This window comes from Hevea brasiliensis, unplaced genomic scaffold, assembly GCF_030052815.1.
Source record: "Hevea brasiliensis isolate MT/VB/25A 57/8 unplaced genomic scaffold, ASM3005281v1 Scaf245, whole genome shotgun sequence".
Classification (NCBI taxonomy): Eukaryota; Viridiplantae; Streptophyta; class Magnoliopsida; order Malpighiales; family Euphorbiaceae; genus Hevea; species Hevea brasiliensis.
Genome location: NW_026614746.1, coordinates 1 through 21,226, shown reverse-complemented (window position 1 = coordinate 21,226; position 21,226 = coordinate 1). Strand labels below are relative to the sequence as shown.

The 21,226-nt window shown below is 30.3% G+C and overlaps 1 protein-coding gene across 1 annotated transcript; it reads right to left on the bottom strand.

Moving 5' to 3' along the window:
- Positions 1–19,406: 19,406 nt before the first annotated feature.
- Positions 19,407–21,219, bottom strand: LOC131176799 (proline-rich receptor-like protein kinase PERK3). The gene is made up of 4 exons (XM_058141838.1): positions 21,176–21,219; positions 20,839–20,965; positions 19,821–19,976; positions 19,407–19,673 (listed from the first exon to the last, which is right to left on the bottom strand). The coding sequence occupies exons 1-4, from the start codon at positions 21,202–21,204 to the stop codon at positions 19,587–19,589; spliced, it is 399 nt and encodes a 132-aa protein (XP_057997821.1). The 5' UTR covers positions 21,205–21,219; the 3' UTR covers positions 19,407–19,586.
- Between the last annotated feature and the right edge of the window lie 7 nt (positions 21,220–21,226).

The following is a 21,226-nucleotide window of genomic DNA, read 5'->3' as shown; positions in this document are numbered from 1 at the left end:
ATGAATCAAAATTAGTGCCATATACTGAAAAATCATCCATGAAGACCTCCATAATTTCTTCAATAAAATCAGAAAAAATGGCCATCATGCACTTTGAAAAGTAGCAGGCGCATTACACAATCCGAATGGCATCCTTCGATATGCAAAGGTGCCATAGGGACATGTAAAGGTAGTTTTTTCTTGGTCATCAGGATGGATTGGAATTTGAAAGAAATCAGAATATCCATCTAAGTAACAAAAGTAAGAATGCTTGGCTAATCTCTCTAACATTTGATCCATAAAAGGAAGGGAAAATGGTCTTTTCTTATAGCATTGTTCAACTTTCTATAGTTTATGCACATTCTCCAGCCTGTAACAATTCTAGTGGGTATCAATTCATTATTCTCATTTTTAACAACTGTCAGCCCACCTTTTTTTGGTACAACATGCATAGGACTAACCCACTCACTATCAGAAATAGGGTAAATAATTCCAGCAGCTAGTAATTTCAGGATTTCCTTTTTCACAACATCCTTCATTGTAGGATTCAATCTTCTTTGGTGTTCAATAGAAGGTTTACTATTTGGCTCTAGAAAAATTCTATGCATACAGACTGTTGGACTAATTTCCTTTATATCATCAATTGTATAACCCAAAACTCTCCTATATTCTCTCAAAACTCTCAACAATTTGTCAATCTCAATATCAGTCAAAGATGCATTAATTATAATAGGATATGTTCCATTTGGTCCAAGAAAAGCATACCTAAGGTTGGAAGGAAGAGGTTTAAGATATACCTTTGGGGCATCCTCTACCTTTAATGATGGTGGTTTAATCTCCAAAGTTTGCACTTCTTCAAGCTGAAAAATTGTGGCTTCAGGATGTGGTGTAGAGCTCTCCAAGTGTTGTGCAAAAGTTATGAGTGTCATCATCAATGCTCCCACCATAGACTAAGCAATTTTCAAGTGGGTCTTGTGGATAGCTTTTTCTGAAATGCTCTTGAACAATCTCATCAATAATGTCTACCCGCAAATAAGACTCAACTTCTTCATGTTTCCTTTTCATGGCTGGATTGATGTTGAATATCATTTTATCATCTCCCACTCTAAGTGTCAATTTCTCACCCTTTACATCAATTAATGCACCAGTTGTTGCCAAAAAGGGTCTTCCCAATAAGATAGGAATTTTTGTGTCTTCTTCCATATCTAAAATGACAAAGTCCACCGGAATGTAGAATTTCCCAACCTTGATAGGCACATTTTCTATAATGCCTTTTGGATACTTAATTGAATGGTCAGCCAATGAAAGATATATGTTTGTGGGCTTCAACTCTCCCATATTCAACTTCTCATGTATTGAAAGTAGCATTAGGCTGACACTAGCTCTAAGGTCACATAAGGCATTTGCCACACAATTATCACCTATATGACAAGGGATGGAAAACACACCTGGATCTTTGAGTTTGGGAGGTAACTTCTTCTGAATTATAGCACTGCATTGCTCTCCTAAGTTGATGGTGTCATAATCTTCTAGCTTTCTCTTGTTGGTAAGAATCTCCTTCAAAAACTTGGCATAACTTGGCATTTGGGATAGTGCCTCAGTGAATGGCACATTGATATATAACTTTTTTAGCACTTCAAGGAATTTGTCAAATTATTTGTTTAGCTTATGCTTGATGAATCTTTGAGGGTAGGGAAGGGTGGGCTTGTAAGGCTCAGGTGGGATGTATGGTTTCTCTCCCTCATCTTGCTCACTTTTGCTTTCTTCTTCTTTTTCATTTTTCTTGCTCTTAACTGAATTTTCTTCTTTTGTGCTCTCTTTTTCTTCTCTCTTGTTTTCACTCTCTTGACCAACTTTCTTACCACTTCTCAAGGTCACAACCTTACATTGTTCATGAGGGTTTTGTGGTTGGCTAGGTAGTTTCCCATAGGATTTACTTCCTGATGAGCTTGCTTGTTGAGCCAATTGAGTCTCCAACATACGATTATGGACTTGTAATTGATCCATGGTTTGTCTCATGTGTTGCATTTCTTGCTCTAATTTGCTATTCATCTTGCTTTGTTCAGCAAAAAATTTCTCCATCATGCTTTCCAAGGTTGGCTTTGGTTCATGAGGTGGAAGGGATTGTTGTGCTCTTGCTTGATATCCAGGTTGTGGCTGCCTTATGGGCTGAAATTGAGGCTGAAACTGAGGTTTATTCTGCTACATATACTGCTGGTTATGAGCATAATTTGAGCTTTGACCTTATTAAGCAAAAGTTGCTTGTGGTCTCCATGTTGAGTTGTTCACATTAGAGTAAGAATTTCCCATAGGTTTCTGTTGATAACCTCCTGCATAAGCAGCTTGTTCTTGCAAATAATCATCACCATAAGAAGAGTAATCAACTCCACAACTTTGAGTTCCATCTGTGTAGGCAACTTGTTGCATAGTTGTAGGAGTTGAGGTTGTTGCCTTTGTGCAAAAATCACTAAGAAGCTGAGTCAACTGATCAAATCTTGCATTCATGTAGCTAACTGAGTCAAGTTCATAAATCCCAGCCTTCTTTGGCTCAAGTGCTCTAGGATTTCCCCATAAATGGGTATTATGAGCAATCTTCTCTAATAGATCATAGCATTCTTCACTTGTCATTCTCATGAAATCTCCTCCTGCTTGTGAATCAATTGTGTTTCTTATGGCTGGAGTAACTCTGGTGTAGAAATTCTAAATAATCATCCATTTGGGTATTTCATGATGAGGACATTGCCTTTCAAGCTCCTTAAATCTCATCCAAGATTCATACAAAGTTTCATCATCCCTTGGCTTAAAAGCTATCTTCAAATTCCTCAAATGAGTAGTCTTCCCAGGTGGGAAAAACTGAGATAGAAAAGCTTAAGATAGCTGCTCCTAGCTATAGTAGCTTGTGGAAGTGAGTCATACCACTCTAATGCTGAATCTCGAAGAGAGAATGGAAATAAGGTGAGCCGAATCACTTCATCTGAAACTCCAGGCTGCCTTTGTGTGCCACATATCATCAAAAATTTCTTCAAATGAGAATGAGGATTTTCAAATGGACTACCTCCAAATTGTGAATTCTGAACCATTTGAATGAGACCAGTCTTTAACTCAAATTAATTAGCTCCAATAATAGGTCTGTTATCTCTCACATCTGTACATCTAGGAAAAACATAATCTAACATGGATCTTTTCTGAGGATCATTTTGATTAACAACTTCATTCTGCCTATTTTGCTCATTTCCTCCATTATCTCCACCAATAGCTCTATTTTGATTCTCCATATTTTTAATTTTCTCCTCTTGCTCAAATCTTTGTTGTTCTTCTTTTTCTGCTTCCTTTCTTCTCTTATATTCCTTTTTGTTGGCTCGACAAAATTTTTCAATTTCAGGGTTGAACAACAATTCAGTATCACTTGTGCTTTTCGATCGTCTCATAAACAAGAAAAGTACCTGAAAAACACAAGGAACAGCAGTAAAAATAAAAGAAAATAAAAATTTTAATCAGCTTACAACAATTAAAATGCAACTTAAAAACAAATAATTCCCCGGCAACGGCGCGAAAAACTTGGTTGTGCTAGCTGTGAAGTAGCTTCCGCAAGTGCACGGGTCACAGTAGTATAGTTTTAAAAATAATATCATTTCCATAGAGAATTGTTCTTAAATTGAAAATAAAAGGATAAGCTAATTAGAATGGTAAAATTTAAAGATATTAAGAATGAAATTTAAAATTAAAATTAGTATTTGAGGAATTTAAACTAAATCAAACAATTAACTAAATTAATTAAACTAGATTACCAAAATTTAAATTGGAATTGCTAATTATGAAATTAGGAGGAATTAAATATAAATTCAATAAAAATTAAAGTGATTCTAGAGATAGGGTTTTCAATATTGTTTGCATGTGGTTTATCCCTAATTTAACCAAACACATGAGAATTGCAATTTTGAGGGAAATCAATTCTTAGTTCTTTGAAACCTTTTTCAAGCATTTCAAAGTTGGTATTTATTAAATCAAATCATGTTTTCATGGTATTTCAAACCTAACAAAAACCCAATTAAAACTCTAATTAATTTTGGAAAGTCCCCTTAATCCTCTTAGCTTATCTCTGACACCAAGAAAACTAAGTTTATTGCAAGATTATCTATCCCAAACATTCACTTTTCAGTCCATCTGTCAAGGATTAAAACTTAACTTAATGAGGGCCCATTCATCAAGCAAGGCAACAAGCTCACAAGCAAGGCAACAAGCTCACAAGCAATAAATCAAAATGCAGCAAATCTCATTTAAATGACTAAATCAGTTCAAAAACCACAATACAAAGCAATATTTACAAACCCATCTCTAGAATCTCAAAGATCTACTCACAAATCATGGTTTCAAGACGAAACCAAGTATAGAAATGAAGAAATAATGAAAATCTAAGCTAAATGAAGAAATAATGAAAATCTAAGCTATGGAACAGAAAAACCCAGTAAAATGATGAAGATTCTGCTGCTGGAGAGTTGCAGAAAACGGCTTCTGCTACTGCTACAAAACCAGATTTCACGAGCTCCTCTTCCTCTCCTTCTTTCTTGCAAAATCTCCCTCTCTTTCTTCTTATGGAAAGAAAGAGATAAAGGAGCTTTTATATGGTTCAGAGGTCTGCCCTAGCATGGGTAAAAAGGTAGAAGATTCTGGAGAAAGTGATGTATTAAATCAGAGGGACGAAAGTGCCACGTCAGCCATTTTCATTAAAATGGCACAAGCTAAATCGGTTGTGTCGCAGGTTGTGAAACCTGCTGCCCAAGAAAAACTTTATATCTGACAATCGACACAACCTGCGACACAACACAACCTGGGACACAAGCTGTGTCGCAGGTTGTGTCACTTTCGGCCTCTTTAACTCAACTTCAAAATTTTGCAATTCAACTCTAGTTTCTTCCAAATGGCTGCTCTGATCAAAATACACCAAAATTCTCCAAATTTAACCTACAAAACAAATAAATTCCAAAAATTAAACTAAAAAGTGTAAAAATGCAAAATTGACTAAATATATGCTAATATTTATAGTAATAGCTATGAACAAAGGTAAATTATGTGCAAAAAATTATACATAAATGATGATATAAAGTGCATGCATCAGAGACTAGGACCCCTCTTGGTTTTTCTTACATTAATTGGTCTATACTTTATATTTATTAATGGTGACATTTAACAAGTTAATACTAAATTGTTAAAATGAGATAATTATTTTTGTTATATAATTTATTATTAACTATTCGTTATATTTTTGGGTTGCAGACAAAGCATTCAGGAGATTTCTTGCCAAGGTTGTATGGTGCTGGACTACACATGCAAATGCCTCAAAAATCAAGGATTTGATTCAAGTCGTTGCCATAGTAAAACTAAACATGAGGCTTTCAGTAACATCCTAATTAATTATAATCAGCAGTAAAAAGTTTTCCAGGAATATATTATGTTTTTTATAACGATCCCTTTGTTTAAAAAAAAAAAAAAAGATATTGTGCAATTTCTTACAATTTAACACTATGTTTGGAAACAAGATTGTGTCAGGATTAAAAATTAAAGTAAAATGAGAGGGCAAAAGATGATTAAAGGATGTGAAATTCATTTTCTCCTCTGTTGTTTGGAATGAGTGAGAATTGGAGGGATTGAAATTTTTCAAAATAATACATTTTTAATGATAAAATTACATAAATAACCATTGTTATGTTTTATATATCACCAAAACTAAGGTCTTGTGAATTCCATAAAATTTTGTAAAATTTATTTGTAAATTTATTATTTTAATATTTAATTTAAATAAAAATTTATTTGAAATTTTTAATAATAGGTTCTATGGATTATGCTATAATTAAACTAAATTTCACCAGAATTGATAGAATTTGCAAATGAATTCAAAACTTAAAATAATATATATTTTAACTGATAAAATTATTATATCTTATTAGATATCATTCTCTTTTATCTTCTCTTTTTTATTTGCATTTTCTCATTTTATCAATATGACAAACATACATAATTAAATAAACAGATATAGATATAGACACATACACATACATTAACACAAACAAACATGGATGTATACAAACACATAAATGAATACAAATAATCATAGATACAGATACAAATACAGACACAAACACAAATAGATACAGAGATAAATACAGACATACACAAATATATAGATAAACAGAAAAAATAAGCATAGATACAAATAAAAATAGACACAAATACATACATGTGTACATATACAAATAGATAAATAGACGCAAATAAGCAAATATAAACATAGACAAGAACAAAGGCAAATAAATACAAACATATGTATAGACAGAATTATAGATGCATATAATTGCAAACACAAATATGCAGAGATATAGATAGACATTCAGATGGACATAAGTAAACACAAACGTATGCACGCCAAATTGGATACAGACAGAAACAACCGCAAACATAAACATAAATAAATAGACAAAAAGACCAGGAGGGGCATAACTGCACTTGAAAGATAAGAGTGCATTTTTAATTAATTTTATAATTAAATCTGAATATATATCACGATTAATTTTATGTACAGTTGGAGGGTAATAAAGTAGAAGGGTGGGGTTGTTACGATTTTTTTTTTTTTTATCTTGGAATGCAAGTTGCTGTTTAAAAATTAAAAATGGAAACCGACATGGGCAGATGATCATGATGGCAAATTGGCAATGGATTCCTATAATTTCTTGTAATTATACAGCTGTAAAGTGGAGTGGCGACATTTCCTATAATTTCTTGAGCCCATATAGCACAAAAAAAAAATGATAATAATTTGTCTTTCTACGCGTTCCGGCATTTGCGCCTGATTTCTCCCCCCTTCAATGGAGTTTCTCGGGTCAATTTAGGTGGCGATAAAATATTATCTTTTCAAAATTTTAATTTATATTATTTTTTTAATATTAATTTAATGAATACTTAACATTCTCTATCTAAGTATCGCAATATATGGATTAAATATTAAATTTATCAATTAATTTTAGTTTTAAATAAGATAATTTTGTGAGCATGGATCTTATTTTTTTTATGAAAATAAAATAAAAATAAAATGTAACCTCCACCACATAAAAATTCACCCAGTAAACTCCATTTTATATGTATATATATATATAGTCAAATGGCACCGCAGGATTGATTAGCTGGTCGCAATGAGTGGTGGGGCAGTTATGCAAATTTTTCACTAAATTAGTGATGGATCAACCACCCTCAGAAGAGAAAAACATGGTAAACAGAACCATGACATCACAACGGAAGACTCTTCTCCAATGCCCAAATTGCCAAGGAACGCAAAATGAACTATGTACACCACCCGATCGTGGGAGAATAATCCGGCGAGGAAAGGAGCTCCCCTTGTCAATAGGACAACGAAAGTCATTGGATTGGCGGAGGAGACGCCCTAATTAAATAAGTTTCTCACAAATTAATTTGGATTGGGAAACTCCATTGGACGACGAGCTCTCACGACTCTGGTATGCTATTTCAATTTTTTAATTGAACCGTACGTCTGGCCTTATGTATGTGTTGATGAAAGTCTAGCTTAGTGGAGGGGCCATGCCCATTTTAGTTAGCTCAAAAATTGGGGCTTATTTAGTTGAATTCTAATGAGATTCATTATTAACTTAGGTCTGAGATTAGCTGTTTCTTGTGATGACAGTCAAGTTTCACAGGCTATTGATCAAGTAATCAAGTAGTCTAAGGTAAGTGCCCAACTTCTCCTCAATAAGACTTATTTATAGGAAAAATTACAATTTAATTTTTGTATTTTAATAAATTTAATTATTTTATTTTAAAAAATACATTAATTTTTATATATTTATTTTATTTACACTTTAATTTCTTTATTTAATTTATATAAAATTTTCTATTAAACAATACATTCGAAAAATAGAAAAATTACAGTTCAAGAATTAAAAAAAAAAAAAAGGGTTATATATAGTTTACTTGTTACGTACCTTTCACTGCACTGTCATCAGTTATTTGTATCGGAATTGCTCTTTCCTCCGTTTTTACCAATTGAAAATAAAAGAGAATCAAATCAAAGAACTCTTTTTTCTTTTCTTTTTTTTTAATAAATATAAATTTTATTAATAAATAACAAGGATAAAAAAAAATTGATAAATCTAATAAGACCGATAAATCTGTCCCATAACAAGCAATCAAGAATTTGATTTTATTTTTTTTTATATTCAGATATAATTATAAAAAAAAATAAATTTAAGTTTTAGTCAGAGTTAAATAAGAAAAAGTCAATTACTAATTGAAAATAAAAAATAAAAACAAGAACTTGATTTCATAGTATCTAAACTTTTTGGTTTTGTAAAATAAAGCAACACAAATTTTCAGGCCCCCAAAAATTTTAGATCATAAACACTTTATATTTTCCTTGTTCCTTCCTTTCACTGCTATACTAACAGTCACTCGTATCGAGCGGATATAGACATTAGGAGGTAAGAAAGTAATATAATGAATTGTCTTTAATTAGACTATTAAATTTAAGAAATTAAAATTTATTAAAAATAAAATTAATTATAATTGAAAATTTAACTAATAAAAATAATAAAACTTTGAGATAAAAACTAAGTAAAAAGTGATTAGGGATATTGATTTTCACTTGACTAATTCACTTGACTAATGAGCCTACGAATTCACTATATAACGTTTTGTATTATTATATTTTCCATATTTTTTCACTTAATACTATAAGTCTTAGGTTGGGGTGTAAGTGTAGAGTCTAATAACAGGAATAGTATGGATCTATTTTAATTTGTTAAGTTTTCTTTTTTTCTTTGGGTTTTTGCAAAATAAATTTAAATATTTCAATAAAAATTTTGAAAATTTGCAGAGTTAGATATCTGTCGGTGGCCCAATATCAATATTGAAATTGATTGTGATAAGGCATTCTTCTAATTTCATATCAATGTCTGCCAAGAAAACTAAGTCGAATAGAAATTTTGATACATTTTTAATTTTATTTTTTAATATTTTGTTTTTTATTGGATTTGGTTTTTGTTACTTCAATTCTAATTCGATTCGCCATCATTTCGGTTCGAGTTTTAATTCTTGAAATAATTTTATACAATTATTTCCACAGAAAGTTACACTTGAATTATCATTAAAATTTTAAAATTGATTGTTAATATATAATATACCTTTTAGTTTTTGTTTTTATAAATTTTGTAATTTTTAACTATACTGTATATATATAATTTAGGATTAAATATAATATATAATATAATAGTACACTTATGATTCTTAATTATAAGTGATTTAATGTATTTATAGTTATAATTATAATTATTAATAAAATATAGAGGAATGAAAGATAATATTAGGTTTACATAGTTCACACACATATATATAATCTTAATTGCACATTTTCACTTAGCATGACTAATTTGAGGTTGGGTGTAATGGGTAGACCTGCTAGCTTAGGTATATTTAGATTGGTTTATGCTAAGTTTTTTCTGGTAATTCTTATTAATTAAATAATTTTGCTTATAAAAAAAATCTTAATTACATATAAATATATAATTATATTATATTATAATTAAAAGTACATGATATATCTAAAAAATTATAAAAAATATATGTATAAAATCGATTCTTGGTTCGGTCAATTTAATTCTAAATAAAGAATTAAAATCAAACTAAACCAAAATAATAAAATAAGTTCTGTTCGATCCAATTCTAATAGATTCTATAAAGTTTTTCAATTCAATTTGAAACTCTCAAAAATTGTCTACATCCCCAAATACCATGTTAAAATGAATTAGGTCTAACTTTTCTCATAAAATATCTTTTGAAGTTAGGCGGAATAAATTTATCATTCTAAGCACTATTTGATTCAACGACATTGAAATAATTCGAGACACCTTTTCTTTGGTTTAATTATTTTCTTTGGTTTAATACCAGGAAGTAGCTTCTGCGTTGAATGATTTAATATATATCACTATTAATTTTATGTACAGTTGGAGGTTAATAAAGAAGCAGAACGGGGTAACGGAGTTGCAGTTTAAAAATTGAAAACGAAAACAGACATGGGCACGTGATCTGCACGAGCAGATAGACAATGCTCATTCTATCCTACTGTGGTGTCGAGTGGCGACATTTCCTATATTTTCTTGAGCCCATATGGGACAAATAAATAAATAAATAAATAAATAACAAAACGCGTTAAGTTCTCTAACTCTTTCTCCGCGTTCCGGCACTTGTGCGTGGTTTCTCGGCCTTCAATACAGAACATTTGACCATCTACCACCCAGCAAGAGCAGTAAAGAAATTAAGGGACGACCAGCTTGACGAATGAACCCGAATAATAAAACCTGCTAGGTAAAGACCAGATAAGAAGATGCTTATAGACCTCTGCTTTACCCCAAACTCTACATCAGAAACAATCACACGCCTTCATCTTAAACCCACACATGCCAAGCACGTTCCTTATGCTTGAAATCTAAGTGAATAGACTCACAGCAAAATAATAAGGCTTCATTGGCCAGGTCATTCACAATTGTGAATTGCTTTTCTCACAGGAAATTGACATGTCCCTTTATTGGGTTAAGAAACAAACTAATAAAATTGCTCACTACTTAGCTAGGGTGGCTTTATTATATGTTAATCCTTTTGTGTGATATGAGCCTCCGAATTCACTATATGATGTTTTGATTATTATATTCTCTGTTTTTTTCACTTAATTCTATAAGTCTTAGGTTGGATGTAAGTGAGGAGTCTAATATCAGGAATAGTTTGGACCTATTTTAATCTGTTAAGTTTTCTTTTTTCTTTGGATTTTTGTAAAACAAAATTTAATTATTTAAAAAAATGTTGAAATTTTGCAGAGTAAAACATCTGCAGGTGGCCCAATATTAATATTAAAATTGATTGTGATAAGGAATTGTTCTGATTTCATATCAGCGTCTATCTAAAAACCTAATTCGAATCAAAATTTTGATACAGTTTAATTTTATTTTTTAATAATTTATTTTTTATTCGATTTGATTTTTGATTCTTCGATTCTAATTTGGTTCGGCATAATTTTGATTTAAATTTCAATTTTTAAAATAATTTTATATAATTATTTAAATAGAAAGTTATACCTGAATTATCATTAAGGTTTTGAAAGTGATTGTAATATATAATATACATTTTAGTTATATATATATATATATATATAAATATATGTGAAAACCCATATATATTTATTATTATATATATGTAAAAATCCATATATATTTATTATTTATTTTATTTTAATTAGCTAACAATAATTTAATATATTTATAATATATATATATATATATATATATATATATATATATATATATATATATTATTGGATGATCTGCTTATTTATTTTTAGATATATATATATTATTTTTGAAATTAAATATATATATCTACAATCTGAACAACCCAGTTTAATAATAACTCTTATCCCATTCTACACCTAATAGAACTTTTGAAATATATATATACCATAATTATCTCTTCTGCTAAACTTTACTTTCAAAACCTATTTGTCACTTCCTTTTTCTACAAAATACTCTCAACAGGTATTTTCATTATCTTTTAATTATATATATATATATATATATATATATATATATATATATATATATATATATATTTATATTTATATTTATATATATAAATTTACGATTTATATTCTGATGTGCATAGAGAATTCCTAAATTTTTTACTTCTCTATTCATCACCTTCGATTCTGTTTTCAAGGTAAAAATTCTCATTCTTTATTCAATAATGGGTGAATTTGATTTTATTTTCTTTCCTTGATTTGTTACAACTACTTTAGAATTTATTTTCTCTTTAATCATTGGTATTGAATTGGGTTGATCATGATTACTATGAGATAGTAACATTCAATTTAGATTTTATATATGTGTGTATATATATATATATATATATATATATATTAAAGTTATTTTATTTTATTATTATTTAATTTTTTTATATATTTTGTATATGTAGGAGATTCAAATATGCATTCTGTCAGCTAAAATTATCTCTCTTTTATTGAATCTAGCTATTATTTTGGAGGTTTCAGGTGAGTGGTAATTATAGTACATGACACCGTTTTAGTCCCTTTTAAAATTTCTTAGCATTAAGTTTGTTATTAAATGAAATTTTAAATCAATATTTTAACAATTATTTTATATGTAATTTTCTAGAGTTTTATTTTATTATTGAATTTTATTTCGATTTTGATTAAATAATTAATTTTGTCAACTATCTCTGTATTAGAGCCATTAGGATTCCAGGAACAAGCCTTTAATGTATTTATATTGATTAATATTTGGCTATAAAATTTACTGATGTGTTACACTGAATTGATTTGAGATTGATTTGATCTTATTGACTCTCTGAAATTATTGAAATAAACTATTAAAATTACACTATTAGTTATTATTTGTTATCTGAAATTTTTTATTGATTTTGATTGATTTATACAAATTGATTTTTTGTTTTAAATTGGTATCTGTGCCCAGTATCTGTTTCTGTTATCTGGCCCCACCATATGGACTATCATGGTATTAGGTTGAATTGTCGAGTCATGCATCATTGTAGTTTATGGTTTGCATTAGTATCATATGCATTGATATCTGTGAAGGAGGAGGATGGTATCTAATATCTAGTAGCGCGCTTACCATCTAGCATTTGGTGATATGGGGTATCATCATCCTAGTGCACTGTACCATAAAATTTTTATTGAATTAATTTCTTTTATATATATATTTTATTAAATTATTTTATTAAAGATTTTGACAGCAAGAGTATGATTTTATTGAATAGAAAATTTATAGTGAAATTAATCAAGCGTCTGTCTGTTCCTATTCCGTTGTGTGCTATAATTATCATTCACTGAGCATTTAGCTCAAATCACGTTTTCTCTGTCTGTTATCTATTTCGGATCATAGAATTCTGCAGCTGATCCAAATATTCAGTCCATTTTTTGGAGGGGACAATATTTGATTTGTTCTCATGGTATACCCAAATTAATGTTTCCTCGGACTAATAATTAGTTTAGTTTATTGAACAGTTTAAGTTTTTATGGGATATTTATGATATTTATTCAGTATTTTGTTTATTTGGATTTTGTTTATTTTTTTTGATTAGTAAGTGACAATATATTTATTCAAGATACTCTGATAAAACTTGTATGATTTAAGAATATTTAAATTATGTGCCGGTCACGGCTCAGAATTTTGGGTCGTGACAATATATATATAATTAAGCATATTATATAGCGTAGTAATGCACTTATAATTCTTATTATAAATATAATTTTAATAAAAAACAGAGGAATGAAAGATAATATTAAATTTATATAGTTCACAATTATATATATAATCTTAATTGCATATTTTTACTTAGTTTGAATAATTCTTAGTTAGGTGTTATGGGGAAGCCTACTGGCTTGGGTATGATTAGATTGCTTTATGATGAGTTTTTTCTAATAAATTTTATTAATTAAATAATTTTACTTATTAAAAAAGTCTTAATTACATATGAATATATAATTATATTATATTATCATTAAAAGTATATAATATATCTAAAAAATTATAAAAAAGTACAAGTATAAAATTATTCTCAGTTAAGTATAATTTCAATTTTATTTTTAATGAAGAATTAAAACTGAATCAAATTAAAATAATAAAATAAATTTAATTTCAATCTAATTCTAATCAATTGTATAAAGTTTTTCAATTCAGTTTGGAACTTTTAAAAATTGTATACATCCCTAAATACCATGTTGATAAAATAAATTAAGTCTAACTTTTCTCATAAAATATCTTTTGATGTTAGGTCGAATAAATTTTATGATTCTAAGCCCTATTGGATTTTACAACATTGAAATAATTCGTGACAACTTTCATTTGTGAATTTGCAACTAAACTTACAACTTTCATTTGTAATCAATATCTCGATCTATTACAAATAAATTCATTACTGGGATTAGAAAATTCAAGGAAATCAACATCAATTGGCTTTTCAAAGTCTTGATCCATATAAAACAAATTTAAGAAAGATTATATTATCTATCAAAAGAAGAGCAACAAACCAAGAAAGAGAATTCTTTGTATAAGTATTTTAATCAATTGCAAAGAGTACAAAGAAAAACAAAGCATTACATTTCTAAATATTAATGCAGTATTTAATTAGACAAATATGGTTGGCCACGACTGAAGGATGATTATAAATAATGACTCAAGTGGCCAATTATAAATATTTTAATTACTTTGATTTTTCAAACGGTGTAAATTATTACAATTTTGTTGTTTATGTGCTATGTTGCCAACATTTACTTTTATTAATTAGAAAATCTTTCTAATTGTATGAATTTGTTGTACTTAATTTTTTTAAGGAATAAATATGATATGTGGTTAGTGAATATTCAGAGAACAACCCGATACTTCTCCATCTAGTTTTGATTCATTATAAATTTGACTTATTCTTGTGTATATTTGTTTGTTAATATTGTGATCTTCTTGTAATCTTATACAAGGACTGTTGTATATATATAATCTTGTAATCCTTCACCAGTAATAAACACAAGCAAATTACTATTCATCTTTGAGTCCTAAACCTTTACGTGGTATCAGAGCTTTCCCTCTCAACATGAGTTCTTCTTCTTCAGCCACACAATCCACTCTTATCTCACCAATTTCGTCCTCTCCCTCTATTGCTCATCATGTTTTCTCCATCAAATTAAACAATAAAGATTTTCTTTCATGGAAAACTCAATTTCTTCCTCTTCTCAACTATCAAAAGTTACAAGGCTTTGTTGATGGTAGTGTTACTCGTCCTCCCAAAACTATTATCTGCCCCTCTGCCTCTGAATCAGTTGCAAATCTTGAGTATGAAAATTGTTTTCAAAAGAATCAAATGCTTCTCTCTGGGTTACTTTCTTCCATTACCAAGGAAATCTTTCCATATGTCATCGGACTCTCTTCTTCATATGACGTTTGGCAGGCTTTGGCATAGGCAGCTTAAGATTCACATTGAGCTTTAAGAGCTTGAGAAAAACGACCATTCTGTTTTTTATTATTTACACCAAGCCTAGAGTTTAGCTTATGAACTCCATGCCGCTAGTCGTCCTTTAGCTCCGGCTGAATTCAATGCTATTATTTACAGAAACATTGGAGCTGAATATCATCCAATCATTGAACCTTTGGCCAGAACCTGTTTCATTTTATGAATTGTACGGGCAACTTGTAGCTCATGAATTTTTTTTATTAAGAGTGCACATGAACCACCAACTATTAACACAGTTGTTCAGTCCTCTTCCAATCCACCGTTGCTGCCTACACCTCCTCGCCCATCTTCTTTCTTTAATACTGTAAGTTACAGAATGCGAGCACCTTGTCAGATTTGTGGACTCAAAAATCACACAGTTAACAAGTGTCGTCGAAGCTATAATGTCCCTTTCAATAATGGATTCCGCTCTTCATCTCCATAAACCAATTATCATTCGGTTCAATCTTCACAAAATTTGCAGCAAGCTCTAATAACTTGGTTTCTTTTAAACTTCCACATTACACCTGATTTATCTAATTTCAGCATTGCTTAAGAGTATAATGGTGCTGATCATGTTCAAGTTGGCAATGGACGGGCTGTTCCCATCTCTCACACTGGTTTTGTTTCCATCCCTAGTAATCATGGTTCCCTTCATTTAAAAAATGTTTTGTGTGTGCCTCAAAATGTTAAAAATCTTCTTTCTGCACAAAAGTTCACTTCAGATAATTCTTGTTATTTTGAGTTTTGGCTAACTTACTTTTGTGGGAAAGACCAGGTCACCAAACGGGTTCTTCTTCAGGGACTAAGTGAAAATGGGATTTACAAGCTGCCTTGTCCTTCTAAACAAGCCTTGGTGGTCGAACATATTTCTATGGATGATTGGCATTGACGGTTGCGTCATCCTCACCAACATATAGTCTCTCGAATAATTCAAGATTTCAGTCTTCTTTCTGTCACCAATAAAATGCCACCATGCTCCTCGTGTCTTTTGGGAAAGTTATCCAAAGTTCCATTAGCATCTGCTTTACATTCCAGTGTTGAACCTTTTCAAATTGTTCATTCAGATGTATGGGGTCCTGCCCCAATCCAGTTTGCTTTGGGTCATCACTATTTACTGCTATTTATAGATGACTTTACCCGGTATGCCTGGGTTTATTTTATGAAAAATAAAAGTGAAGTTTATCAACTGTTTCTCAATTTTGAACAATTTGTTCTTCGTCAATTTAATTCTCACATCAAATCATTCCATTCTGATTGGGCAGGTGAATACCGGTGACTTCATCAATATTTTCAAACGACTAGTATCCAACACCGTATTGCTTGCCCATATACTCATGAGCAGAATGGTGTTATGGAGCGTAAGATTAGACACTTAGTTAATACAGGCCTGACCCTTTTTTCTGATTCGAATGTTCCTTTGAAATACTAGAATTTTGCCTTTGATGTTAGTGCTCAGTTGATAAATACCCATCCTTTGACGTCCATCAATAATGAAACTCCATTTGTCAAATTGTTTAAATGTTCTCCCAATTATCTTGATCTTAAACAATTCAGCTGTATAATTTTTCCATTGTTATGCCCATATAACAGACACAAATTCCATCATTGTACTTAGTCGTGTGTCAATCTTGGTCAGAGTCCTAATAATGCTGCCTATCATTGCCTTGATCCAACTAATGGGAGAATATATTTAGCTTGTCAAGTTAAGTTTCAAGAGAATTTATTTCCATTTAAAATTTCAAATGAAACGTCTGTGCCCGCTCACCAATCCCTATCAAATGCGACACCTTGGCTTGTTTTGAATGGACAGTCCCATTCTCATATGGCCTCTACTGAGAATCCAGGTATGTGTCCTAATTTTTCTCCACCTCTAGCTCAAAATATGCCACTTGCATCTCCTTCTCCACCTCAACAACTTGCCTTACAATCTGTTCCCTTACCGATATTATCTACTTCAGACACTCAGAATAATCCCCATAACCCTCTGTCTCTTCATCCTTCCATAAATCTTTCTGTTGATTTCTCCAATTATCCTCCTTCAAATTCGACTATGCCATCTCCTTCTCTCACACATCCTATACATTACGCTCCGCCACAATTAACCAACAACAGGCTCATCTCAATACCAAAACCATTGATTATCTTCAATATGAACCAAAGACATTTAATCTGGCTCACTCATATCTTGAATGGCGTGAGGCAATGGCTTGTGAAATTGATGCTCTTCTCCAAAATCAAACTTGGGATTTTGTCCCCAAACTTGTGGATAACAATATTGTTGGCAACAAGTGGACATATAGAATTAAGTGGAATTCAGATGGTACAGTGAATAGGTATAAAGCACAGCTTGTTGCTAAGGGTTACTCGCAACAAGATGGATTGGATTACAGTGAGACCTTTAGTTTAGTTATCAAAATGATCACCGTTCGCACTGTGCTTACTTTGTCTACAATTTATGGCTGATCTACACGTCAGTTGGATATTTCAAATGCTTTCTTACATGGCTTCCTCGATCATGACATATTTATGGAGTAGCCTAACGGGTTTGTTGATGTTAATTTTCCCAATTATGTCTATAAATTACGCAAGTCTCTTTACGAACCGAAATAGGCCCCACATGATTGGTTCATACGGCTTTCTGCTTTCTTAATTTATCTAGGTTTTGTTGCATCCAAGGCCGATTCATCCTTGTTTATACTTAATGATGGGTCCGTTCATCAGTATATATTGGTTTATGTAGATGACATTTTTATTACTTGTTCTGATGATGCAAAGCTTCACTGGTTTTTGTCTCAAATTAATGCCACTTTTCCATTCAAGGATCTTGGTCAGTTGCATTATTTCTTGGGGTTGGAGGTTACCAATACATCCTCTGGTTTATTGCTTGACCAGCACAAATACATCACTGATCTTTTGGTTCAAACATCTATGGTCAATTGCAAACCTTGTCAAACTCCTATGGCTACCTCGCTTCCTCTCTCTAAAACTTCGAGTGATCTTTTTGAGGATGGTGCTCTTTACCGGCAGATTATGGAAGTTTGCTACATTAATGAGGCTTGATGCTTCTTTTGCGGTGAATAAGCTATGTCAATTTATGCATAGCCCTATTGTAGCTCATTGGCAAGTTGTCAAGAGATTATTGCATTATCTCCAGCATATGAAGTCTTATGGTCTATTTGTTTCCAAAGATTCCTCGTTGGAGATGCAATGCTTTACTGATAGTGACTGGGTTGGTGATGTTGACGATCATCGTTCTACTAGTGGCTATGCTATGTATCTTGGTTGAAACTTAATTTCTTGGATAGCCAAGAAACAACCAACGACAGCTCGGTCATCTTCGGAGAGTGAGCACAGGGCGTTGGCCAATGCTACTGTTGAAATTATGTGGATTAAATCTCTCATATCTGAGCATGGGTTTCAAATTTCTCAGCCTGCTATTTTATGGTGTGTCAACATCGGTGCCATATACCTCAATTCCAACCCTGTTTTCTATGCTCGCACAAAACACATAGAGTTGGATTATCATTTTGTGCGTTAACAGGTTCTTCCATCTAGTTTTAATTCATTATAAGTTTGACTTATTCTTGTGTATATTTGTCTGTCAATATTGTGATCTTCTTGTAATCTTATGCAAGGACTGTTGTGTATGTAATCTGGTAATCCTTCACCAATAATAAACACAAGCAAATTACTATTCATCTTGGAGTCCTAAACCTTTACCGTGAAGAAGAGAAAAACTCTTTATTGCGTTAAAATCATTTAGAATATAAAAAATTTTATATTTATTTAACACTTTTTCAAATAGGATTATGTGATTTGTTTCTATTTAATTCATTTTATTGCTTTAAAATGATTGATTAAATTGATTAGACAAATTAAATTGAAGCCAAATAAATTAAAAATAATTAATTTTAATAAATAATTTATTTGATTCAATTTGTTTTAATTTTTAAACTATTAAGTAAATTGACAAAAAATAAAAAAGAATTTGAGTGACGGTTCATAAAATCGTCGTCATAATATTGATTAGCGATGAATTTATCGCTCATCAGCTTGGGTGACAGACTAAGTCTGTTGTTGAAAATCAATCCCTCGCTAAAATTCAGTTTTTTCTATATTGAAATAAAATAAATTAAACATAATAAATTAATAATTTTAAAATCCTAACTAACCGTGTAAATGATATGGTTAATAATAAATTAATAAATAAAATATATAACTATAAAATTCTTTCCTATTAAAGTAAAAAATATCACAAATTACAAATAAATATTTTAATTATAAATCATGTAAATAATACGATTCACAATGAATAAATCATACTTTCTGATTAAAAAAAAAGTAATATAGACCGATAAAAAAATTGCAACAATACAAATTAAATATAATCTAATAACATTATTCATTGTAACATATCACATAAATAATTTCTTCTAATATCTTAAAAACAACTATAAAAATACAGTTTTATATTCAAATGTCCAATAAAAAGGTTCGTTTGGGAAACAAGTACTTTGAAAAATTGAAATTCAACCCTAACTGTGTAGGAATTTGTTGTCATTCTCATCCCATATATTCTTTGGAGGAATATGTCCTTCAAGAGCTTCAAGAGCTTCAACTATCTGCAAGACATAGCAAAGTTAAAAAGGTTATATGTTTATCATATATATAATCTCCCACTTTTTGAATTCTTTAACAGATAATTAATAACAAAAAGAGTCTGGAATGAATATGCCCATTGATAACATGATATACGATTAAATTTTTACCTTCTTCATTTGTGGGCGAAGGTTTAAAGTTTTATACACACAAGCAGCAGCACAATAAATCATTTGCTTCATTTGTGATTCATCATAAATTTGCAATTTTAAATCAAAAAGATCTGTGCGTTGCCCATTCATAGCTGGTTGAATTCGAGTCCTTGCCTGAATATTCATCAAAGAAAATATTTGTTATTTTTCTCTATCAAAATTAAGCTTTTTTCAATTATATTTGCAAATCTATGCTAAATTTATATAGAGTGGATTTCAAACAGAGCTAAATAATCAAAAAGCATCTATATAATCAATCCTAACTAATAAGATTAAAATTTATTTTTATTATTTCTAATATCTTATCTTTTTTAAATAAAAATTAAACTTAATAGTCCTTCCCTCTTTCTCTCTCTCATTGTCAATGGGAGATAAGAATAAAGTCTTCTTCTATTTCATCTTTCTTTGCTAAATCTACAGATAGGCTTGGTAATAATAAGGTTGCAGAACCTTGATTTTTGAAGATTTTATTCCCTAGAATTGTGCTTTCTAATGTGGGTTTCTGTTATTCTCTAAATCTGTGAAATTGAGGCTTGGTAAAAAGATTGAAACTAATTTTGAGTTTTGAGATTTCTCTTCACGGAATTGTGGAGATTTAGAGATAGACTTCTATGGGAAAATTTGGTTCCCATGGTTCATAAAGTTTTGGAAGTGATGGAGAAAAGGAAAGTTGGAAAGATGAAAAGATGATGACTTGTAAAAAAATCATTTATTGAAAATTATAAATTAAGAGAAAATCTTATTTGTATCTGATTTATCATAAATTTAAGACATAAAATATATACTAGGATTTAACATAGATCTCATATGTTTATATTATAGATTTTATGATAAATAACAGCCTAGGCAAAAAATATCCACAAATCAAAAGAAAAAAAAAAAGCTTTTAGAAAACAGAAAAAATAAAACCCACAATACACCAAACAAGCACCTAATTATCAAAAGATATACTATATATTATAGACTAATGACGTACCCAATTAATAATATTACCGCCTTTCTCATTAATATTTCTACCAGTAATTAGCTCTAAAAGTACCACACCAAAGGCATAGATATCTGATTTTTCAGAAGCTTTCTTATTATTCTGTATGTCTCCATAACTGCAATATAAACAAAAAAAAAAAATTAAAAGAGACTAAAAACCCATAAATGAGTTCTTTCACTATTTTTATTTCTTTTATTTGTTATTTTCAATTAAAATTTATATCCAAGACTTAGCAGTTCTATTAAAGCTTTTGATTGCATTTTTATTTTATTTTAACTACTCTAAAACATAATTGCAGACGTTAAAAAAAAAAAAAAAATCTTACACATCAGTTCTCTCAGGCTGGAAAAACATGATAAGTCCAAAATTTGTAACC